This window comes from Nomascus leucogenys, chromosome 3, assembly GCF_006542625.1.
Source record: "Nomascus leucogenys isolate Asia chromosome 3, Asia_NLE_v1, whole genome shotgun sequence".
Taxonomy (NCBI): Eukaryota; Metazoa; Chordata; class Mammalia; order Primates; family Hylobatidae; genus Nomascus; species Nomascus leucogenys.
In genome coordinates this window covers 144,786,263-144,811,051 of record NC_044383.1, presented here as the reverse complement: position 1 = coordinate 144,811,051, position 24,789 = coordinate 144,786,263, and the positions used below count along the sequence as shown (strand labels likewise).

Genomic DNA, 24,789 nt, shown 5'->3' with positions numbered 1-24,789 from the left:
TAATCATAGGTGCCCTAGACTGAGGAAAAACCAAAGGAAATGGGAACAGATTAAGGTTGCAGATGCCTTGCAGCCAGCCACTTGGCTTAACTAGGACAGGTGGGAACTATTTGATAATAGCATATAACACATTGTGCCTCCTGGGTTGGCTTCATATTATTTTAATTGAACTAATAAGAATTGATTTGCGAATCTCTCTTAGCCAATCCAAGAACATACGTATACATCTAACCATCCACTTTTTCTTTTTAACCTCAGGTTAACCCCAAAGATTGGCTTTCCATGGAGTGAAATCAGGAACATCTCTTTCAACGACAAAAAGTTTGTCATTAAACCCATCGACAAGAAGGCACCTGTAAGTTCCAAAAGATTCTATTCAGGGGCTACTGTTTTTCATTCTTATACTTGTCACGGTAACAAATTTCTCTCTGTGACGAGTAGCCAGTGATAGTCCAAACTCTTCATGAGGTTACATTGAGGGCCAGAGATCCTGTGGGTCAGGCAATCGTTGCAGAGGAGACCACTTAACTTTTCAAATGATTCTCATTCCTTATGAAGAAAAGAGCAGTTCTGAGCCATTGGCCAAATGATAAGCATTTCCCAAAATGCTGTATTTTTGGTGTGGAGAGCCAGCCTGCCTCCTGGACCACCTGGGTGTGTGGGGACTCTCCCTGGCACCTGACCAACAGGGACCTGCCCTCAAGGGCCAGATTTGCCTTTCAGAGCTGTCCTGGAACTTACCCAAGATAGGGACAGTCAGACTTGCACCCAAGCATTGCTGGTCCCCAAGGTTTCATCTGGGCTTCACCCACTTCTGTTGTCAGAGGTGTGCGTCCTCACACAGGTGACACTGGCAGGCAGTCATTTTGGGAGGACATTATAAGAAGGCGACACTTCATGTCCTGAAATCTGATAGTATTGATTGTAATAGCTGCAAAGACCAGTGCATTATGTAAATTTGGTTTTATTTATTCTGCTGACATTTAAACTTTTGTTAACTCAGAATATTTGAGACATACGCACATAACTGTAGCATTGTAGAATGGGTAAGGATTTTGTTACCTAATCAGAAATCTGGTTCTCTAAAAAATTGCCACTTGAAGAAATTCTGTTACCACCTTAGAGCCTGTTCTGAATTTTACGAAAATTATAGCTTGGAAAGGACTTTGTGTTCTCATGTAATTTTTGTTCCTTAGTTACAGTGTTAAGCTTGGAGAGGCAGACATGGGCTGTGGTCCATACCTTGGTTGTCTGTTAACCCTTTTGGGACTGGGTACTGCTTAGCAATGGTAAATCCACTTACAACAGTATGTGGTGTTATTGTCCCGTTACTTCTTCCCACATACAGGTTTGTCTAGCATAGTTTAAAATCAGCAGGTCTTGACAATTTTGTGAAAGTATTTTCTTCTTTGTTAAAAATGTCTTGGCTGGGTGCAGTGGCTCACGCCTGTAATCCCAGCACTTTGGGAGGCTGAGATGGCCAAATCACGAGGTCAGGAGTTCGAGACCAGCCTGGCCAACACAGTTGAAACCCCATCTCTACTAAAAATACAAAAATTATCTGGGCGTGGTGGTGGGCGCCTGTAATCCCAGCTATTCGGGAGGCTGAGGCAGGAGAATCGCTTGAACCCAGGAAGCGGAGGTTGCAGTGAGCTGAGATCGCCACTGCACTCAAGCCTGGGTGACAGAGCTAGACTCCGTCTCAAAAAAAAAAAAAAAAAAAAAGGTTTCCTGCTGTTTGCAAACTCTTGGCTGCTACTCTGTGGGTAGTTGCACAGTTACTTAAAATTAAACGCGTATTGAATGCAGACTCTAAGGCTCCACGGCAGCAGTTCATATTATGCAACATCATGAATGGAGGGTCATAGCGTCTTCATGTCACTTGGGTAGTAAGATTGGCACAGTTTAGAAGAGCAAGAAAATTCTGAAATCTGTCATCAGTAGGCTGCTACGTACTCTGTGACACTACTGCCTTTTCAGAACAGTTTTATTAAAAATTTGACTACAGCAGAAGCTCTGGACTAGACTGTTTCAGAATGTTTGTGCGTGTGCATTTGTGTGTGTGTGTGTGTGTGTGCACGCGCGTGTGTTTGATGTAAGTTCATCTCTTGAAAAGCTGAAGAATATTTTCATCATAAGCCCCAAGCAGAAGCCGTTGTAATGCATCTCGTGCATGTGCCTTTATTATAGAGTAGCCTCATGTGAAGCCATCTCTTAGGCAAAAGAAACATTCGCTGGTGGCATGCTGTCCCAGGCACTCTTCCAGGGCTGTATGCGCCATCAACAAGGCAAAGCTCCTGCCCTGGTGAGCCTACGTTTAAGTGAAGGAAAGGGTTAAAAAGGCAAATGAAATGCTTCCTGGTAGTAAATTTAACAGTACAGCTATGATTAAAAACAGCCAGATCAGAAGATGGGGGTGAGATTCCTTTAAGCAGGTTGGGCAGGAGCCACACTGAGGAGGCAGCATCTGCCTTGAGTGGGCACTGCTGGTTTGAGGAGGTGGAGTTCTGTCACCCCCACAACACCCCAGGGCTGCTCGAGGCACTGCCCCACCTCAGTCTGTAAACTTTGGGCAGAAGAAGTTCAAGTTTTCAACATCGAACTTTCATATAAAAGAAGAGGAAGCCCCAAAGTTTGAGGCGGTGGGATTCCTTATCTCATGTTGACTTTCGGGGGTCACCTTCACCCCAGGTGGTTTCTGCTGTGAACTCACAAATGAGTCTTTGTCCAGTTCTCCCCCAACAACTGGCGTCTCCTTTTTAAAAGCCAGCTTCTCTTCCCTGCCAAGGTGCATATAGCAGTTTGGGGCCACGCTTTGGCTCTTTAGATAGGACCTGTATACAGCTGACACGGCCTGCCCAGGTGACCCTATGAGGGGCTGAGGCAGCTGCCTTATCCCTTTCAAAAGGGCCTTTTGTTTCTGTGGCCTTGTGGAAAAGGCAGAAGGCTCTCAGGCATCTGAAATTTGGAGAAAGTAAGCAGCATTTCTGCTCTGACTCCTCAGCTGCTTCCTCCACGTGACCTTCCCAGGAGCCCCACTGCCTTGCTGCCTCCCGCGGCTGCCTCCTGCCATCTCTATGGCCAGATGAGCCTTGGGATTGGCCTCTTGTGGGAGAGTTCCCTGGCATCTTGGGGACTTGAAAAGGGGCTCTTTTACCTTCTCTCCTTCTGTATTTGTAGGGTCTTGGGTTTATTTTTCTTGAACTTCCCTCGTGCCTGGTTTGCATTTTTACCTTGCTGGTCCTCGGCCAGTTTAAAAACCCTGTTCCAGGTCTTGTGTTGTGATTCTGCATCAGGAAGCTGCATCCTGCATCAGGTTAGGGACTTGGATTTAGAACTATTTCAATGAGTCTTTGTTTTAACTTGAAGTGAGAAACTGGCTTCCTTCAAAGGCACTGGGAGAGATTTCCTGCCAGGCACCGTCCTCCCTCACCCACTGGCAGTGGATTCCCCAAATTCTCCTGGTTCCCGTTGCTGGCAGGACCTGTCTTCTGCAGGGAAAGGGGGAGAGGGGGACGTTGTTACATTAACCTGAAGTTACCATTGAGGTTTTTCATTGATCCCCCACCCGTGTACCCCCACAACCCCATAAAGGGGAGTTGGTGCTTATCAGCGTTTTCTGAGTCAGTCGGGGCCTATTTGGTAGAGTCCTCCGAAGCTGTAATGCAGGATTTTTTCCTCTTGTGTAATAAGGGATAGGTGGGTCATAAAAATGCCGATTGCTCCCAGCTCCACAGACTCCTCCCTGGGAAACCCAATGACTTAACAGCAAGGGTGTGAAACCCCAAAGACAGCCCCACCCAGGAAGTTCATGGGCTCTCAGGGCTTGGCATCACCTCTCACCCCAGGATTTCTGGAACAGATGAAAAGACAGAAGCTAAATAGATTCGTCTCGGATGTGTTGATGCTCAGCTGGTTCCTTGTTAGGTCTCAGAAGTTGCTGTGGGATGTATCGCACTGTTTTTTTGTTTTAGCCACCCCGTCCCTCTGTTCCAAATGGTCAGAAGCTGGATGCTGGGGGCCCTGAGGTTAAGAGGAAGCTGACAGAGTCACTGAAAAATAACTTTTCATGGGAGTTTCTAAACCATATCTGTCTTGTAAGCTAGTCACAGCAGTAGCAAGGAGTTGGGACCAAGATTGTCAGCTGTGTCCCAAATGTTTCCAGTCATGGTCACGAGTTTCCTGAATGCTGTGATTCTGCCTTGTTTTCGAGGAGGCTCCTCTGGTTGCAGTCTTGCAAGGCACTAGCAATTGGAGTGACCGCTGTGTGCGTCAGCCAGCTCTTACTGCACCGAGTACCTCCTGAATGCCACCGATAAGGCGGGGACGCCAGCATCTAATGGGACTGCTGGGACGATTGAGTCCCATATGTGAAATCCCTTGAGATACTGGCATCCCCACCTTATGGTTGAAGGCACTGAGCCTGGTGAAGGGATGTGCTCAAGGCTGTGGAGCTCACACGTGGCTGTCTGTGCTGCACGAGCTGGCGGTGCCTGGCAGGTACTGCGCACCTCAAATACCCTGGGAACATAGAGATGAGTGAATGTGGCCCCCACTCTCGGGAGCTGATGGCCTCATAGGAATGAGATGCTGAAAGGAGTCACTGGAGTGAAGCGACAGTGCCACTGCGGCGAGTACCTGTAGCTGGTGTGGCAGGAGCAGGGCTGGACAGCTTTGAGGGGAGAGAACCGAGTGCACAGCAGAGGCTGGGCCCAGAGCTAGAAGGTCTCCGTGTGGGTTGGGCCCAGGCCCTGGAGCTCGTCCTGGAGCTCTCAGGCTGGCAGTGATGGGTCGGGGTGGTGACCCAGTCGGTGTAGCAGTAACAGTGTTGGGAGGGGAGGCTGTGGCAGAGGAGACAGGAAGCCCGAGTAGAAGCAGAGGCAGTCCCGGCAGGCATCGGGGATGGGGAGCAGTGAGGCTGGAGAGAACATCATGAAAGGTGGCTACCTGGAAGAGCAGGCAGGTCTGAGACTTGAAAGGTTTCCCAAGGCTGAGAGTTCTCGCCTTGGAAAAGCTTTGCAGTTAACGTGTAGTGGCATTTCAGTGTGCATGCAGCATGTACATACCCACATATAACTGCACACACACGCGGCACCTGCCCTTCCTCCACCCGTCCCAGAGAATGCACTTTTCCAGTGCTACATACCCACACATAACCGCACACACACGCGGCACGTGCCCTTCTTCCATCTGTCCTGGAGAATGCACATTCCCCATGCCGAGATGCTGCCATCCCTGCTCTGCTACATTTGTTCTTTTAGAAAAGTTTCGGACCTTTGTGAAGTATGGTTTGGGAGAAGAAGACCAAACGAAGGAGCTTGAGTCCAGGTGGCCCTGTTCTGTTTTGTAGGACTTTGTGTTTTATGCCCCACGCCTGAGAATCAACAAGCGGATCTTGCAGCTCTGCATGGGCAACCATGAGCTGTATATGCGCCGTAGGAAGCCTGACACCATCGAGGTGCAGCAGATGAAGGCCCAGGCCCGGGAGGAGAAGCATCAGAAGCAGCTGGAGCGGTGAGCGCAGGAGGCCAGAACCGGGGGTCCTGTGTTCTCCCAACTCAGCCACTGGCAGCCAGTGCCTGTCAGGTGACTGTGGAGCTGATGGGGAGGGCCTGGTGGAATGGAACCCAGTCACCACGCTGGGATCTTCGAGGCCTTTGTCTCTGGGCAGTTGCTGTGGTGCTGAGCCTGGTGTCAGCCCTGGAGCGGCTGCTCCGTCAGGCAGCTCAGGCTGGCAGCAGGCCAGGGTGGCCCTCAGGACACCAAGTCCATCCTGGAGCTTCAAGTGCCCGTGAAGTGTGTTGACCCCTCACTTTCCTGCCAGAGTCTAAATCTCCCTGTGCCTCTTTTTCCCTGCACCAGGCAACAGCTGGAAACAGAGAAGAAAAGGAGAGAAACCGTGGAGAGAGAGAAAGAGCAGATGATGCGCGAGAAGGAGGAGCTGATGCTGCGGCTGCAGGACTATGAGGAGAAGACAAAGAAGGCAGAGAGAGGTCAGGCGCCCTGGGGCTGGCACTCTCCACTGGGTCATGCATTTCCACAGAGGGGCAGGGGCCACACCCACCCACCCACTCACCGGGAAGGAAACCAAGAACGTGTCCCACAGCGCAGACTCACAACCGAAATGATAAAATGGTTATTTGGTTTGGAAAACAGTTCTGTACTTATTTAACTTTGGTGCTAATTGTTCTAAGACTTTGTGTTTTAAAATTTCCCTAGTCCTTTGCAGTAAGTGCTCAATCACCCAGTTTCCCCGATGAGGACAGTAAGGTTTGGTGCGGTACAGTGATTTGTCCATAGTCCCACAGCCCATGAGTGACAGGGCCATGCTGCACTGCCCTCGACCTCTAGACTAAAACCCAAAGGCTTGTTCAGAGCCAGACTTCCCAGCACAGCTCTAGTCAACAACCCCAGCAGCTGGGCCGATCACACAAGGCGCCACAGATGCTGTATTCACTGGCAGCCCTTAGCACACATGGGAAGGGCGTTCTGAGTGGAGCGTGGACCACCAGCACAGCGGGCGGCTGACCTGGGGAGAGTAGCGCCAAGAGGGTTGAGTCAGGCATGCCAGAGAGAGGGCGCCTGGCTGGCGTTGGACGGGTTTCTAGCCATCTTGAAGTTGTCATGGATACAACAGCAATGAGCTCTGTGAAGTGCTTTCCTCCAGGGTCACTGGGAGACATCCCCTCAACCTGTGACTTGGTCTAGGGCTCTGTGGCTTTGGGGGTGGGAATGGAAGGCGAGGGCTCCCTAGGTCCTTGGGCTGAGGGCTTGAATGGCTCTGGCTTTGTGTCTTCGCAGAGCTCTCGGAGCAGATTCAGAGGGCCCTGCAGCTGGAAGAGGAGAGGAAGCGGGCGCAGGAGGAGGCCGAGCGCCTAGAGGCTGACCGTATGGCTGCACTGCGGGCTAAAGAGGAGCTGGAGAGACAGGCGGTGGATCAGATAAAGAGCCAGGAGCAGCTGGTAGGAATGGCCTGAGTTTCAAGATGCTGAATTATACAGAGGCTGCTTCTGAGGATGGAAAATGTGACACCTGCCTTGAAATAATTGTCATGACTGGAAGCTGTAAACTGATCTGCTGGGGGCTGAAGGCAGCTGGTGGGGAAGGGGCCGGGCTGTTGCCAGGGTCACCCATTGAAGGGTGTGGGCATCCAGGAAGAGATGCCAGGGGCGCACAGTGGACCCTGCTGGCCATGGAGTGGGGGTGGTGGGGACTCAGGTGTCACGTTGGAAGCTGCTTGCCAACACACATGAACACTGATTCACTACTGGACTCTGTTGAAAGGATATCAGAACTGACTTTAGCTTGGCATTCCCTTCCCAGGCTGCGGAGCTTGCGGAATACACTGCCAAGATTGCCCTCCTGGAAGAGGCGCGGAGGCGCAAGGAGGATGAGGTTGAAGAGTGGCAGCACAGGGTGAGTCTGCATGGGGGAAACCTCCGCACGGCCACGGCACCTGTTGCGCATTGCCTGCAGTAGGGCCCTTCTGCAGGTGGGTGGGTGGGGGGAGAGGTCTGGCTCAGCTGCCACATCCCACTGGAAGCTTCTGGGATGTCTCATGATCCTCTGCCAATACCAGCTGTACTATTGAAGTAGACATCTCCAAAGAGATGGGTTTGACTTTGTACATGAGTCAGTGCAGCTGCTGGATTCATAGAAGGAGGACTTCTGACTGACTTTCACCCACTTTGCTCCCTCTACCCCGAACTGTTCAGTGCTGATCTGACAGCCCCCGGTCAGGAACTGGTTTTAAATCTAATTATATATGTGCCCCCTTGCAATAGGGTCGCAGTGCCTGAAACACGACCTCCTGCAGCTAGTATATACAGCGGGCACCATGGAAAGATCCAGCTCCTTGTACGTCTCCAGGCTGGAGTGAGAGCCAGACTCTGCTGCTCATCAGCTATTTGGGGGCTAGTAGCATCACCTCTCCAAGCCTCATTTTCCTCACTGTAGAATGGGGGCAATACCCAACTCATAAGGTTGCTCTGCAGATGCCAGGTCCCATGCCCAGGACCTAGCACAGAGGTTTAATCAGCTGTAGCTCTCATTGTGAGACACGCGCAGAGCATGTCTCTCTGTCTGGGATCCCCTGTGCCCTCCAGGAAGGCACAACCCCTGAGAAGGTCTGGGGATGGTTGCCATTGGAGACTGCACACCAGGCTTTAAGAAACTCCTCTCCTTCACAGACCCTCTGGCCCGTCCTTCCCCCACTGTGGCTTCTCCATCTGTGGTGGTGCCTTCTGGGGACGTGTCTCCCGGCTGTCCAGGGCCGCTTCTGCCTAGTGCCTCCTTGCCTCTGTTCCAGCCCCCATTCCTGCTGCTGATCTGTATTAGGCTGTTCTCACACGGCTATAAAGAACAACCTGAGAAGACTTGGTAGTTAAAGAAAAGAGGTTTAATTGACTCACAGTCCCACACGGTTGGGGGAGGCCTCAGGAAATTTACAATCGTGGCAGAAGGGGAAGCAGGCACCTCTTACATGAGGGCAGAAGAGAGAAAAGCAAAGGGGGGTAATGCCAAACACTGAAACCATCAGCTCTTGCTCAGAACCCACCCACTAGCACGAGAACAGCATAGGGGAAACCACCCCATAATCCAGTCACTTCCCACCAGGTAATCCCCCCACCCCCAGCATGCGGGGATTACAGTTGGAGATGAGGTTTGGGTGGGGACACAGCCATATCACCATCCCAAGTTGCAAGCAGACGACTTTGGTTCTTAGGTTTTTGGAGAAAGTACCTGTTAAGAGTTAAGTGAGGGGAGCTGGCTACAAAGCAGGTCCACACTAAGGTCGACTCTAGGGCTGGGAGGGAGGCGGGCGGGACTGGGTGTGTGTGATGCTGTTGGAAGGACTGCAAGTGGTGAGCAGGAGAGCCCTTGATAATGATGGTGGCATGAAGGGAGGCTAGGAACAGAGCCCATTACTCATGCTAACAGGATTTTTTTTTTCTAAAAATTATATAATGTCGAGTTATAGATAAAAAAAAAAAATGGTAGTTTTAAAACTGCCCAGGTTCCGGCATCACAGTTCCTCTTCCTGTCTTGGACACAGAGGGTTGTAAACCCCACACGCACCCCGAGGGGCTCCTCTTCGAAGCCACAGCCCAGCACAGTTCAGTGCTGCCTTAGCCTGCCAGGACAGAGGGAGGTGACAGTCTCTTCTCATAGCCAGGAGGATAGGACTTCGGGGTGAGAAGTCCTCTCCTGTTAATTTGCTTTCCAAAGGCCAAAGAAGCCCAGGATGACCTGGTGAAGACCAAGGAGGAGCTGCACCTGGTGATGACAGCACCCCCGCCCCCACCGCCCCCCGTGTACGAGCCGGTGAGCTACCATGTCCAGGAGAGCTTGCAGGATGAGGGCGCAGAGCCCACGGGCTACAGTGCAGAGCTGTCTAGTGAGGGCATCCGGGATGACCGCAATGAGGAGAAGCGCATCACTGAGGCAGAGAAGAACGAGCGTGTGCAGCGGCAGCTGCTGGTGAGGCCCAAGGGGCTCTGTCTCCAGGGAGCCTGCCTCGCTCTTGCAGCAGACAGGCTTGGGGAGGGCAGTGATGTGAGCCAGCCCCACCCAGCACCCCTCTTGCCCTTCCCATTTTCCTAGGGGACGGGCCGGGCCATATGGGGAGGAAGGGACTTGACCATTGCTGCTTAATGTTACAGACGCTGAGCAGCGAGCTGTCCCAGGCCCGAGATGAGAATAAGAGGACCCACAATGACATCATCCACAACGAGAACATGAGGCAAGGCCGGGACAAGTACAAGACGCTGCGGCAGATCCGGCAGGGCAACACCAAGCAGCGCATCGACGAGTTCGAGGCCCTGTAACGGCCAGGCCAGGGCAGAGGGGCGCTCACAGCGGGTGCTGCCGCTGGCACTGCCAGCCTCGCCATGCTTGTGTCTTTAGTGCTCCAAGTCTAGGAACTCCCTCAGATCCCGGTTCCTTTAAAAAGCAGTTACCCAACAGAAACATTCTGGGCTGGGAACCAGGGAGGCGCCCTGGTTTGTTTTCCCCAGTTGTATCATAGTGCCAAGCAGGCCTGATTCTCGCGATTATTCTCGAATCACCTCCTGTGTTGTGCTGGGAGCAGGACTGATTGAATTACGGAAAATGCCTGTAAAGTCTGAGTAAGAAACTTCCTGCTGGCCTGTGTGATACAAGAGTCAGCATCATTAAACGTGGCCTGACTTCCACCTGTGCCATACTTGTTCTGTATTTGAAATGAGCTCAAATTGATTTGTTTTTAATTTCTGTGAAGGATCCATCTGTGTATATTTACATGCTTCGAGGGGTGAAAATTTTGGAAATTGAGTCTGAAGCACTCTCTCGCACACACACACACAGTGATTCTGTCACTCCACACAGCTGGGAGAGAGCACAGTGATCACCAGCGTGAGTGGTGGAGGAGGACACTTGGATAAATTTTTTTTTTTTTTTTTTTTGCTTAACAGTTAGAACACATTGTTGTACTCATACTCCTTATTAATGATCAGCTATATACTATTTATATACAAGTGAATACAGATTTGTAACATTAGTTTTAAAAAGGGAAAGTTTTGTTCTGTATATTTTGTTACCTTTTACAGAATAAAATAATTACATATGAAAAACCCTCTAAACCATGGCACTTGATGTGATGTGGCAGGAGGGCAGTGGTGAAGCCGGACCTGCCTGCTGCAGTCACGTGTAAACAGGATTTTTATTATTAGTGTTTTATGCATGTAATGGACTATGCACACTTTTAATTTTGTCAAATACACGCACACCACTATGACCTTTCAGACTCCAGCCGTGAAGAGACTCTGTTTGCTTGTGTGTGTTTGAAGTCTCTGCCATGGCCTTGGCAGGCTGCTGGAAGGCAGCTTGTGGAGGCCGTTGGTTCTGCCCACTTATTCCTTCTTGTGCACTTTCCTTCACAGCTAAGATGCCATGTGCAGGTGGATTCCATGCTGCAGACATGAAATAAAAGCTTTGCAAAGGCACGAAGCAGCATGGGTGTGTGCTTGTGTGTGGGGTGGGAGGGCTACCGCCGACTTGCCTGGTGCTCTATGCTGTCCTCTGGCCAGGTTTTGTGAGGGGCCGTGGTGTCCCTGGGGGTACACTGGTAAGTTAGAGCTGACCAACCCAAGACCTGGTGCTCCATGGGTCACTTAACCTCCTCGAGATGGTTTCCACAGGAGAGAAGGACTGCTGCAACACTCATCAGTCTCCCCATGGCCGGGCGCAGTGGCTCAAGGCCTGTAATCCCAGCACTTTGGGAGGCTGAGGTGGTTGGATCACGAGGTCAGGAGATCAAGGCCATCCTGGCCAACATGGTGAAACCCCGTCTTTACTAAAAATACGAAAATTAGCCCGGTGTGGTGGCGCATACCTGTAATCCCAGCTACTTGGGAGGCTGGGGCAGGAGAATTGCTAGAACCCAGGAGGCGGAGCTTGCAGCCAGCCAAGATCGTGCCACTGCACTCCAGCCTGGTGACAAGGAGACTCCATCTCAAAAAATAAATGCTTCTCACAGCAAAGCTGTGACTTTTTTTTTTCCCCCTTGAGCCAGGGTCTTCCTTTGGTCCAGGCTGGAGCACAGTTGCATGGTCGGGGCTTACTGCAGCCTCAACCTCCTGGGCTCAATCTTCCTAGCTCAGCCTCCTGAGTAACTGGGACTACAGGTGTGCATCACTACACCTGGATAATTTTCTGAGTAACTGGGACTACAGGTGTGCACCACTACACCTGGATAATTTTTTGGTTTTTTTGTAGACAGGGTATCTATGTTGCCTGGGCTGATCTCACACTCCTGAGCTCAAGCCATCTACTGCAGCCTCCCAAAGTTCCTGGGATTACAGGGGGGAGTCACCATGCCCACCAGCCGGCCTTTTACCTCATTTGATAAGCACTGGAGGACATGGGTAACAATGTTTATTAAAATCTGGCCATTTTCTACATCTCAAAGAGGAGATAACCAGAGGCTTAGGTAACATTCATAATTGTGTTTAACTTACACACACATACCAATAGGCGTTTAAGCCACGGGACAGGACCGCAGATGGAGACTGCTCAAGGTCCAAAGGGTCTCCAGCTGGGACCCTGCACCTGGTTCGTAGCCCCACTCTGCAGACGCACAGTGCCTGACGCCTGCTGCAACCTGGAACCTTGAGGCGTTCATGTCAGTGCAGGACAAGGGTCATGTCTGTCCATAGATTGGGGCTGGAAAGGACTTTTTGCCACTGGAGCTTCGATTGTGAGCATGCATCCCCAACAGCTGCGTCTCCCTCTGTAAGAGAGGAAGACCATTTAGCCATGGTCGGGGAGGGCGCCACTTCATCCCCTCTCAGCTCTTTAAAAATGACCAGCCAGAAGTTTTTCACCTCAAGTCCACATTAAAAGGCCAACCACTGATGACAGACGCCGCCACCACCACCCCACCCCCACCCCAACAAAGCTGGTGTTGAGACTGGGATTCACCCAGGCATCCTCTGCTCTGCGAGGCTCTAACAGCCCGGAGTTCTGTAGTTTGAAAGTGAGGCGAGGACTCTGGTTTGGTGGGCTGGGTCTTCACCAAGGGAGTGGATAGTTGCACACCAGCATGGCTAGCTGGGTGGAGCCGTCTCAGTCTCGGGGCTGGACTTGCCCATGGGAAGGGATTCTTAGAGGAAGACAGTATGCTTTGGACAAAATATCTTTGAAAAGCAATTGAGCAGTGAAGCTTATTTCTCTTCAGTCACTGGTTCTCAGTTGGAGGTCCTTGGAGATGTGTGCAGGTGTTTTTGGTTGTCATCAGGTCAAAGGGACACTGCTGGCAGCTAGAAGCAATGCCAGGCACAGAACCTCACAGCAGAGGGCTGTCCACCTACCATGCCGGCGACGCCCTGCCGAGCGGCTCTGGACAGCGTTGCTGTTTTGACCACTTTTGATGAAGTACTTTCTGAATTGCCATTTGTTTAAGAAGATATTTTCATTTAAGAAAATAATCCTTTTATGATTGATACCAGAAACAAAAGCAAATATTGTACCTAGCCCATTTGGAGGCCTATAATTTTTGTTTCTTTAGCAGATCTAAATCTGATTTAAATTGTCAAAATACTTGGCTGTATTATGGCTCAGCTGTAGAGTAAAAACTAGACTTAGGAATTTCCAAGTAAGGCAGGCGAGGCAATTTCCAAACCAGTTAAGTCACTGCCCTGGTGGACGCATTTTCATTCTTTGCATGGTACCCATTAGGATAATCACAAAGTATAAACGTTTGGGCTCAATATCTCAGACTTACTTGAATCAAGTCTGGCTCCTCCAAGCAAGCGGTCGTTCATTCCAAGGAGGGCCTGGTCCCAGACAGTTAACTCCAAGCTCGACTTCCTCAGCTGAGCTGGGGTTACGCCACTGAAGACAAATGAGTGTTTCCACTGGGGGCAAGCCTGCTTCTTCAGGACTGGCGACTTCAGTCTCAGTTTTTGTTGGTCTGGCAGAATGAGACAGCTGAAGAGGGAATACAAACCCTGCAATCACTGCCATCCACATGGCCTCCTCTCCCAACGCCTGTGCGTCCGTGCAGACCGGAAGCACTAAGAAAAGTGCCAAGTCCACAACATCCACACCCTCCACAGTGAAGCAGGGTGGGAACCACAGCACATTTCCCTTAGGGCGGAATTCTCTGCATCAGGTGTGAAGGGCGAGTTGCATGCTGAGGACTTGTGGCCCTCATCTTAATCTTTCCTCCTTGGGGTGCCTCCCACCATGACTGCAGATGCACACGTTATCTCCTTTTAACCCTGTTCTCAGGAAAATCAACTCAGACAAGCTTGTCCAAGGCCATGCAGATAAGCAACAAGATTAGAACACAAGCTCAGTTCTTTTTTTTTGCCTCCGTCGCCCAGGCTGGAGTGAAGTGGCGTGATCTCAGCTCACTGCAACCTCTGCCCCCCAGGTTCAAGGAAGACTCCTGTCTCAGCCTCCAGAGCATCTGGGATTATAGGTGCCTGCCACTACACCCAGCTAATTTTTGTATTTTTAGTAGAGATGGGGTTTCATCATGTTGGCCAGGCTAGTTTTGAACTCCTGACCTCAGGTGATCCACCTGCCTCAGCCTCCCAAAGTGCTGGGATTACAGGCGCAAGCCACTGCGTCCAGCTTGAGTTCTATCTTGACCATCGTTTTTCTCTTGTCACTGACGGGGAGTTTGCAATTCAATGTAATAATTAATGGTATTTGCCTTACTTTTAGAGGGGCCAATGCACCTGTACTGAATGAGAATGAAATGTGGACAGTCATGCATTTTACCGTTGGTCCAAGAGGAGATGTTAAGCTCAGGAAATATTTACTGAACACACTACGTTTTCATGCTTGATTTCCAAACTGGCTTCCTGATATCACAAGAACTGAGATTAGGGTTTTGGGTACTCCAGCATGTAAAATCCCGTGAATTTTCGGAAATCAGGGTCTTTAATATGTGTTATGTTAGATTTTCATAGGAAACTAAAATAAGATGTTTAAAGTGGCTTTTTGGTGTTCCCTGCAGGTTCTGGGCCGTGTTGTGGTGTATACTAGATCATCAATAAATATTTGATTACATCAAATACCTACCCCTTAACAAATGAGTTCAAGGTGCCATCTGGCCGCACAGGTAAATTCTTGGCTCCTAGCACTACCAAACAAAGTTGACCATGAAGTGACGGCTGATCTGTCCCTGGAAGGAAAGGCAGTATTCACTGTCAAACCATGTCTCCTGATACGTTAGTATGCAGTACTACCACCCCAAAACCGAGAGCTCAGCTAGAGAATCTGCCACAGCCCTCAGACCCCGAGAGCAGATGGGAGTGGTGCAGTGGGCTCTGCTGGCACTGCCCACACCGTGCCGCTCTGTGGTCAGGTGGAGGACAGGGTGGAGGGATTACTAAGATCCTAGCAAAGAGTAAAGAGGAATGCAAGGAGAGGGAAGATGCCGAAGTTTGAGTCTAGTTGTAGCCAGAAGTTGGGGGAAAGTGAGAGCCCCGAGACCCTGTCTAGGAGGTTGGGATGGCCACGGGGCACTTGCTGCCGGTCTGCTGGTGACCCCATGAACTTGGGTAGCAGAATTTCCTCTTCTAGCCAAATAGGGAGTCACCAAAATACACAACAGAAATGTGCATTCTGGGCCAGGCGCGGTGGCTCACGCCTGTAATCCCAGCACTTTGGGAGGCCGAGGCGGGCAGATCATGAGGTCAGGAGATCGAGACCATCCTGGCTAACACGGTGAAACCCTGTCTCTACTAAAAAAAAAAAAATTAGCCGGGCATGGTGGCAGGCGCCTGTAGTCCCAGCTACTCGGGAGGCTGAGGCAGGAGAATGGCATGAACCAGGGAGGTGAAGCTTGCAGTGAGCCAAGATCGGGCCACTGCACTCCAGCCTGCGTGACAGAGCAAAACTCCGTCTCAAAAAAAAAAAAAAAAGAAAGAAATGTGCATTCTCCCTGTCCTCCTTCCCCACCCTCCTCCTCCTCCACCCTCCTGCTTTCCACATGCCCCACGTTAATTGAAGGAGTAAAATCTCCATAGGGTCCCTGAGGACCCACCTTCCTGACCTACTTCTTTTGCTGGGTAGCAGCTACCCACAGGCCTGGGGGCAGGGATTTCTCTCGTCTGAGCCCTGCAGGTACCAGCGCCTCGAGATGTGCTCTTGGCTCCACCTTGTCATGGAGCCTCTGCTCTTCAGGAGGGGCCACGGTTTCCCCAGAGACCATCCAATCTGCCCCTGGAAGGCCTGGGGCAGTGTCCTTAGAGGAGCGTAGAGAGGGCATCAGAGGCCTCGTCTGCTTCTGGTCACCCGTTTCCCCCACTACGGGCTCCAGAGAACCTCTCCTGGGCTCGCTGCATCACTCAGAAAGAGCTGCTGGAGCTGGGCACGGGGCCCATAGAAAGGAAACGCTAGAAACCTTTCACCCCACCTCAGTCTGCCTGCAGCACCAGGCTCTGCAGACAATGACACAATGTTCAGGGGGCTGGAGGCCACTGACCTTCTTGAGCCTCTTGGAGTTGTCTGGGCCCTGAAGGGAGGACCAGCTTAGCCCGGACTGTGAGCTCTGCATTACTCTGAGGAACGCTGGCTTCGTATTTCTCCGCCTGGGGACAAGAGGCAGAGGTTAGGGACAGGATTCCCCAAGTCCCGAGAACCTTCTGGGTTCCTCTGGTTGTCTCAGCTCCGTCCACAGATGCTTCCCCCTGGCCCCTGCGAGGCCCTGGGCGGAGGAGGTGTGTCCGTGGCAGGACTGGTCTTCCTTCCATCTATGGTTTCACTCCCACCCTCCCTACCCCCAGCATGGGGAGGAACAGCTTGGCCACCCCAGCAAACCAGAGCCAGATGAGCCTGAGGAAGTGAAGGGACTCGAAGGCACTGCACACTCCCTAAGACATTTCTGCGAAAACCCAGACACAGCCTGAGTTTGAAAAACAGAAATGAACTCAAGCCTCCACCCCATCCACCCCACCCAGGTCAGTAGAGATTCACGCTGCCCTTCCATGCCAAGGACTGGCACAGACGCTGGGGACAGCATGGGGCGTAGTCTCTGTCCAGAGCCACAGGGGGTGGCCCCTCAGGGTGTGGTGAGTCTGAGGACACCTCCCTGCCCACCGAGGCGCTTCTGTTGTGAGTGGTTTTACCAGAAAGTGAGTGAAGAGAGGGCCGGGAGAAGAGATGATCCTGAAATCCACACCGTATTTCTCCCAGTGGGGTGGGAGGAGAGTATTGGGAAGAGTCTAGAGCAGGGGTGTGTCCAGTCTTTTGGCTTCCCTGGGCCACATTGGAAGAAGAATTGTCTTGGGCCACACATAAAATACACTAACACTAACAACAGCTGATGAGCTTAAAAATAAATCACAAAAAAACTCATGTTTTAAGAAAGTTTATGAATTTGTGTTGGGTCACATTCAATGCCATCCTGGGGCCAGGCATGGTGAATCACGCCTGTGATCCCAGCACTTTGGGAGGCCAAGGTGGGTGGATCACCTGAGGTCAGGAGTTCGAGACCAGCCTGGCCAACATGGTGAAACCTCATGTCTACCAAAAATACAAAACAATTAGCCGGGCGTGGTGATGGGCGCCTATAATCCCAGCTACTGGGGAGGCTGAGGCAGAGAATCACTTGAACCCGGGGGACAGAGGTTGCAGTGAGCCGAGATCACACCACTTCACTCCAGCCTGGGTGACAGAGCAAAACTCCATCTCAAAACAAACAACAACAACCAAAAAACAGAGCCGTCCCGGGCTGCAGGTTGGACAAGTTTGGTCTCAACACATCCCGTCCACCATGGCTCCTGCCAGCACTGAGAAGCAGCCCTCTCAGTTACCCTCAGAGGCCTCAGGATTCCTGGGAGCCCGCGTGGGCCAGCCCCTGTCTTCCTGGCCCTCAGGTGCCAAACGAGATATGGCTGCCTCCAGCCTCAGTGGCCAGAAACCGGGGCAGAATGGAGCCCAGGGGCAGGCCTGTGGGCGGACTCCCCACCCTGCTGGCTTTAGAAGGGATGCCTTTCAGCTCTGTGCCACCTGCTCCTCACCCACTTGCCAGAGCAGGCTCAGTCTGATGAGGCCTGGTGGCCGCCTGTTCTACGCCAGGCCCTGTGCTTGTTCCAGGCTTTGTCTTCGAGCTGATGACAGAGGTGTGGGAGAGGCAGGGTGCACGGGGGATTCAGCCTCTGACAGAAGGGAGTTCGGGCTGGAAACTCAGGGTGTCCCGGAAGAGCCAATGCTCTTCTGAGAGATGACAGAGTGGGGGTGAGAGGAAGGCATGGAAGCCAGATGCTTCGCCCACCCGCAGTGTGGCTGCAGCAGGAGCAAAGGGACACCGAGGCAGAAGATCAGGCCCAGAGACGGCAGGCGTCCTGAGCTCCAGGTCCTGGAAGGGATGCCACTTCTGGTAGGGGTAATCAGGAATGGCTTCCTGGAGGAGATGGGCTTTGGGTAATCTTGGGCTGACTTTGGATAGGGGATGCATTCTAGGTAGGCACTGGGAAGGGGAGGTCTAAGCCGGGACTCTAGCTTGGGGGAGTCGGCACAGGCAGTGGGAGAGTGGGCATTGCCTGGAGGAGCAGGGAGGGGGCAGGTGGCTCACCAGGAGGCCTCGGCTGAAACCTGAGAAGCTTCCAGGCAGACACTGCAAATCCCAGCTGCACTGGCTCCAGAGAGGAAAAGAAGCCAGATGGTCCTTGTGCCTTATGTCCAGGTCGGAGCAGAAGGCTGGGCCTGCTGTGGGCCCTTGGCTGAGGGGAGTAGTCCATCCCGCTGGTTCTTTTTTGAGACAGAGTCTCGCTCTGTCGCCAGGCTGAAGTGCAGTGGTGCGATCTCGACTCACTGCAAGCTCCGCCTCCTGGGTTCAAGTGATTCTCCTGCCTCAGCCTCCCGAGTAGCTGGGACTACAGGCGTGCACCACCACACCCAGCTAATTTTTGTATTTTTAGTAGAGACAGGGTTTCACTGTGTTAGCCAGGATGGTCTCAATCTCCTGACCTCGTGATCTGCCCGCCTCGGCCTCCCAAAGTGCTGGGATTACAGGCAAGAGCCACCGTGCCCGGCCTCCCCACTGGCGTTTTTAAAGAGATGGCAGAAGCCCACGTTTTTCATCCCTCGTGGTCTCACATGAACTCTCTCTCAGTCCGGGATCTGGACACAGCAAAGTACAAAGCAGCATCTCCAAGAAATGCTAACCTCTCTCTCAGGCCTCTTCTCCTACCTGTATAGCCTGGGGGACACGGATCCTAAATGGAGTCCATCAGCTCCTCTGACCCACCCCCAGCCCATGTGCTATCTATCTCCCGCTGTGCAATTCCGAACCAGGAGCTGGAGCCCCACATCCCAGCCAGGGCAGCCTCTGCCTTCCTCATAGCATTGGGTCCAGCCATTTGTCACCTATTATTGTTAGTTATTGTCACCTATTATTGAGAGTGGCTGGGGTTGAAAGGTTAGAAACAACACACTGTAGCCCCCAGGGGGACTGCATAGCTGCGGGCGGTGCCCCCAGGGAAAGGCATGGCCAGCTTCCAGCAGGTCAGCCACCAGCAAGGGGAGGCTTCCGCCAGGGGAAGCCACAGGACCTGATCCAGTCTGGTCTGTGTACGATGCTGAGGCAGGGGCTGTTCGGGTAACAGTTAAAAGGAACCCTCCGCCCACCCCACCCACGAGAAAGTAACTATTTGAAAGTCAAAGCGCCAGGCCGGCGAACACACACTGTCTTGGGTCCAAGTCTTGCCAGGTACGCTTTCTCTTCTGGGATCTCTCTGAAAGGTGATTTATTTATCACAGTGGGGATGGAGGGCACTCAGTCCAAAACCACACATCACCTTGGCCCGGAGCGGATGCCAGCGGAAGGACTGTGTTGTGCTGTCTTCAAAGTCCCACGTGGCCAGAGGAATGATCACTTCTCCAAGAAACACTCTCCGGGCCAGCGTGCCCAGATGCCACACCGAGACCTGCAGCTGCCGGGTCACCAGCTGGGCAGGGGCCACCTGATACTGCAGAGGCAGAGCAGAGATGTCAGCTGGGCTCCCGGGGCCCACACTCCTAGGATCCCCATCTCTGGACCCCACCTCCCAGGGCTCCACTTCCCGGGGCCTGGCGCAGGCCTCCCTCCCACAGGCTGAGTCCAAGATGCCGATGCAGCCAGGGACCTGATGTGGTTAGGGTGGGTCAAGGTGCTTACAGCCAGGGTGGGGCGGGGGGTCCTCTCTCTGCTCAAGAACCCCTCCCCCTACTCCCCAGGTGCCCAGTGCTCTGCCTGGGGACAAGCAAGGGTAGCCCTGGTAGCCACTGAGCCCCTCCCACCCCCAATTCTTAGAACAAGACAAGGATGAAAGTCCTTGCCCAGCCCACGCCTACTAGCAATGAAGCCAAAGTCTATGCTCACACAAGATTTGAACTTGCATCTAAACACTGCACCCAGCCAGGCTTGGCCAAAAATACTGATAACAGGCCCAAAAATACTAAAAAAAAAAAAAAAATTTTTTTTTTTTTTTTTTTTGGAGACAGGATCCCGCTCTGTCACTAGGCTGGAGTGCAGTGGCACGATCTCGGCTCACTGCAACCTCTGCCTCCCGGTTTCAAGCGATTCCCCTGCCTTAGCCTCCTGAGTAGCTGGGACTACAGGCGCCCACCACCACACCCAGTTCATTTTTTTGTACTTTTAGTAGAGACAGGGTTTCGCCATGTGGGCCAGGTTGGTCTCGAACTCCTGACCTCAAATAATCCACCTGCCTCGGCCTCCCAAATTGCTGGGATTACAGGCGTGAGCCACTGCACCAGCCTGTATTTATTTATTTATTTTTAAAGCAAAGCATGAACTCCCCCTCCTCCATTCCCCCCAACACCACGTGTTTGCCCTGGAGGGACAGTGCCTGTGTTCAGGCATGCAGGGCCTGTGCTGGCTTGGCAGAGGCCAACACGATGTTCTTACTGTCCACACGGGGGCTCCCAACACACCCAAGAATGACGAGAGAACCCCTTCCCCAGCCAAGCATGGGTTCTGCCCCATACAGACTGGAGGCCGAAGGCCCCTGAGTGGCACCCAGCCCTTCCCAAGGTGTGGCTGACTCCACCTCAGCCTCTGAGGGCCTCACTTTAACCTTATTAGTTGGATTTTCTCAATAATGAACAAAACCTACAAGTTATTGAACACTTATTTCATACCAGGCTTTTTAGATGCATTGATCTTTTTAGCTTTCACACGCACCCTACGAGGTCAGTATAATTCAAACCATTTTGCAGGTGAAAAAAAAGCTTGGAAATTCAGTGACCCTCCCTCCCTTGGTCTGGTAGCCGACACTGCAGGCCAGATTCACGTGCACTGACTGTGTCCAGGCCCGAGTCTCGCTGCTGACCTCCGTGGCCCATGCTGCCCTCACTCCGGCACTTGTTTGGGGTTGGAATGGTGACTCCTCGTGACACGGCTGTTGCTGTGAGGCCGGACACTTGCACCCATTTGCAGCAGCTGTGCAGTTTGTTTGCTTTGGGGTTCATCTCCTCATGCTCACCTTCACCCATCTTCCCAATCAAGGGCGAGATGGAATAAAAAGGAACTGAGACGCGGTAATTTCCCTCCTTCAGCCTCTGCAAACAGACGGGAGGTGCAGCAGGGTCATCCCCTGCCCTGTTGGGGGCTGCCCGTAGGCTCTGTCCACACTTCTGACGTCTGCAGGCCAGGCACACATGGCTTGGCTGGCCAGGTTAGCTTCCTCAGTTCATTCCTCCTTTTCCTCCCCGCTGGGGTGGCTTGTGGCCATGGAGATGGGCATTTCTTGGGTCACATTCCCTTTTCTCCTGCCTTTGGGTAACTTTTAGCCAATTTTCCCTCAAGTCTATGGGTCCATATCTTTTTGGGGGGGACAGGATCTCACTCTGTCACCTAGACTGGAGTGCAGCAGTGCAATCTCAGCTCACTGCAGCCTGCACCTCCCAGGCTCAAGCGATCCTCCCACCTCAGCTTCCCAAGTAGTTGGGACTACAGGTAGGCGTCACCATGCCCGGCTAATCTTTTAATTTCTTGTAGAGACGGGGTCTCTCTACATTGCCCATGCTGGTCTTGAACTCCTGGGCTCAAGCCATCCACCTGTCTCAGCCTCCCAAAGGTCTGGGATTATAAGTGTGAGCCTCCACACCCAGCCCATGGGTCCATTTCCGTCTCTGCCCCACATTCAATCTCTGTCTGTAAACTCTGGATTGATGTGATTATTCCCCATATTCCAGCTACACTCCTTACCAGTTAGTCCAGGCAGCTGGCCAGCTGCATCTGCTGCCGAGAAATGAAGCGGTTACTGGAACGCCACGCCACTTAGCAGGGTAGGGCTCGGGCCCCCAGGCAGCTCTCTCATCTCCAGCTGTGTGTGGGCGATGCTCAGGCCACTTCTCCTGGTTCCTTACCCATTGCTCGCCCCTTTCTGTCAATAGGACTACTCTCTGCTATATATAGAATCTACCTTTTCAAACCAGACCTATTTTCCATTGCCCTGTTAGGCCCACAAAGCTTGCTCCAGGCTCAGCTGGGAATGAGGTGTAAGGATCATTCGAGAGCAGGGCCGGGCAATGACCAATGTCACCCAGTGAGATCACTTCATCCTCTCCAGGCCCCCAGGACAGTGGTGTCAAATGGGGTACAAGTCTCCCTGGGTCCAGAAAGACTTGCTAAGAAGTACTCTGCTCAGAAAAATTTGAGGATCAGTTTCTAGATCCTCACATGTGATGTGTACTTCTCTCAAAACTGGCTGGAGACAGTTCTCACAGCCTCATCCACCTGAATCGTACTCTGGTGGCTCACCCCAGGTCGCACAAAGCTCTTGGGTGCCGCACAAAAGGGTGATTGTGATTGGAAATACTGGCTTCTAGCGAGACTTTCAAAGATGGATCGGCCTCCCCGGCTTCCCATCCTTCGCATCTTATGTGTATTTCTATTAAGGATGAGGCTGGCCGGTGTTGGGATATTTTGCATTTAGGATCGATTAGAGATGCCGTTTATTTTAATTGTAAATGGAAAGTTTCCCAGGACTATAAAATATTCACAATATACTAGATAAGACCCATGGATAAAAATTTTAAGTGATATCTTTGAGATTCTGTGTACATTTTAAGGTAGGTAACCTTTTAACTCCAATTATATAACTAAATTTTTTTTTTTTTTTTTTGAGACGGAGTCTTGCTCTGTCACCCAGGCTGGAGTGTAGTGGCGCTATCTCAGCTCACTGCAAGCTCTGCCTCCCAGGTTCACGTCATTCTCCTGCCTCAGTCTCCCAAGTAGCTGGGACTACAGGCGCCTGCCACCACACCTGGCTAGTTTTTTGTATTTTTAGTAGAGACGGGGTTTCACCGTGTTAGACAGGATGGTCTCGATCTCCTGAGCTCATGATCCACCCACCTCAGCCTCCCAAAGTGCTGGGATTACAGGCGTGAGCCACCACATCTGGCCTTATTTATCTAAAATATAGCCAATATGAAATGTTTATCTCATTTCATAAAGCTGTCTAACACAAAATACCTTAGTTAAACTTCCGACGAGTAACTTTGGATCTCTAATTAAAATGTGTGAGGGGATACACAGTTTTTCACAATTCTTCTAGCAGGTGCATGAACAGAACCGTCCGAAGACGTTCTCCAGCGACTTGCTGCTACACAGTGCCTGGTCCCACCACAGGGAGAAAGGACCCGCCCACGCCTGCTGAATCAAAATCTGCTTTTTTCTTTTTTGTTTTTTTTAATTAATTAATTTATTTTTTGAGACAGAGTCTCACTCTGTCGCCAGGGCTGGAGTGCAGTGGTGTGATCTCGACTCACTACAACCTCTGCCTCCCGAGTTCAAGCGATTCTCCTGCCTCAGCCTCCCAAGTAGCTGGGATTACAGGTGCCTGCCACTATACCCCGCTAATTTTTTGTATTTTTAGTAGAGACGGGGTTTCCCCATGTTGGCCAGGCTGGTCTCAAACTCCTGATCTTGTGATTCGCCCACCTTGGCCTCCCAAGGTGCTGGGATTACAGTTGTGAGCCACAGCACCCAGCCCAGAATCTGCATTAAAAAAAAAATCCCCAGGGTCCAAGTACAGCTGCATCTTAGAAAATAAGAAATTTAGGCCTGGCGTGGTGGCTCAAGCCTGTAATCCCAGGATTTTGGGAGGCCAGGGTGGCCAAATTACCTGAGGTCAGGAGTTCAAGACCAGCGTGGTCAACATGGTGAAACCCCATCTCTACTAAAAACACAAAAAAATTTGCCGGCCATGGTGGTGGGCACCTTTAATTCCAGCTACTCCGGAGGCTGAGGCAGGAGAATCGCTTGAACCTGGGAGGTGGAGGTTGCAGTGAGCCAAGATCATGTCACTGCACTCCAGCCTGGGCGACCAAGAGTGAAACTCCATCTCAAAAAAAAAAAAAAAAAAGAAAAGAAGAAATGTTTTAAAAATGTAAATCCTATGTTATGCACACAAATTTTGAGAACCGCCAGTCCCCTTTGTGGCTTTGAGCTGTATTTCTAAGGACTCTCTAGGTCTCAGTTTCCCCGTGGGTAAATGAGGCTTCTAATAATTACCCCAGGCTGTATATAAAGCACTTGGCCACAGTAGGGACCCAGGAAACAAGAGCTATTATTATTTAATGAACTCAGGGCTCTGTGCCAGCTGCCCAGATGGCCCCTGGCTGGCAGCTCACAGACACCCCTACTTGCCAAGAAAGGCAAACAAAGCCCTCTCCTGTCACAGGCATGAGACGAGGGGACCTCTGGCTGCCCAGCCCCGGCGGGGTAGCCTCCACAGGTCTGGGCTACCCCCCTCATCCTGCACCGAGATTGGGGCCACCACAGCCAGCTCTCTGCAGATACCAGACCTCAAACTGCAGCTTTCCACCCGACATCAGAGCGCATGGCCCCATCTCTGCCCTCAACCATCAATCACATCTCTTAGTATCAAAGAAAGTGAAAACCCAAACAATTCCTTTGTAAGATTTTTCATAAAAGGAGTCATTTTTAAAAAATAAAATTAGAAGAAACCTGAGTTTGTCAGAAGTACAATAAAGGGGCACTTTTACAACGACAGTAACTCAGGAGTTTAATTTTCAGGGCACTCTGTTTGAGAGCACACCTCTTTGATAGAAACATCCACTAAGACAAACTAATTTTTAAAATTATCCTGTGCCCCGGTATTAGCCCGAGACAAAGAGACAGCCAGGTTCTTTTTCACCATCTTCTCAGAAATCATTAATCAAAAGCCATTCCTGAGTCTGGCAGACTCTGCACTTTTCCTGTACAAAGGCTGACATTTATTTTCTACCAACTTAACACTGATTGACAGAGCCGCAAAGAAACAT

The 24,789-nt window shown here is 51.5% G+C and overlaps 2 protein-coding genes across 4 annotated transcripts in view; one reads left to right on the top strand and one right to left on the bottom strand.

Moving 5' to 3' along the window:
- EZR (ezrin) overlaps positions 1 to 10,986 on the top strand; it is a 54,537-nt gene extending 43,551 nt beyond the window's left edge. Inside the window, exons 4-10 of one of the 2 annotated variants that reach the window (XM_030809916.1) lie at positions 259 to 355; positions 5,351 to 5,514; positions 5,863 to 5,993; positions 6,802 to 6,962; positions 7,324 to 7,416; positions 9,229 to 9,480; positions 9,663 to 10,986. In XM_030809916.1, the coding sequence (XP_030665776.1) occupies positions 259 to 355; positions 5,351 to 5,514; positions 5,863 to 5,993; positions 6,802 to 6,962; positions 7,324 to 7,416; positions 9,229 to 9,480; positions 9,663 to 9,827 (1,063 nt within the window). In that variant the 3' untranslated portion in view covers positions 9,828 to 10,986. The remainder of the gene's footprint in view (positions 1 to 258; positions 356 to 5,350; positions 5,515 to 5,862; positions 5,994 to 6,801; positions 6,963 to 7,323; positions 7,417 to 9,228; positions 9,481 to 9,662) is intronic. The other variant, XM_030809915.1, reaches the window with a different exon arrangement.
- A 910-nt stretch (positions 10,987 to 11,896) lies between these two features.
- Positions 11,897 to 24,789, bottom strand: part of SYTL3 (synaptotagmin like 3) — a 102,654-nt gene continuing 89,761 nt past the window's right edge. For both annotated transcript variants that reach the window (XM_030809917.1, XM_030809918.1), the window contains 5 exons: positions 19,296 to 19,466; positions 15,980 to 16,085; positions 14,572 to 14,674; positions 13,262 to 13,467; positions 11,897 to 12,268 (listed from right to left, as the gene is read on the bottom strand). In XM_030809917.1, the coding sequence (XP_030665777.1) occupies positions 12,162 to 12,268; positions 13,262 to 13,467; positions 14,572 to 14,674; positions 15,980 to 16,085; positions 19,296 to 19,466 (693 nt within the window). In that variant the 3' untranslated portion in view covers positions 11,897 to 12,161. The remainder of the gene's footprint in view (positions 12,269 to 13,261; positions 13,468 to 14,571; positions 14,675 to 15,979; positions 16,086 to 19,295; positions 19,467 to 24,789) is intronic.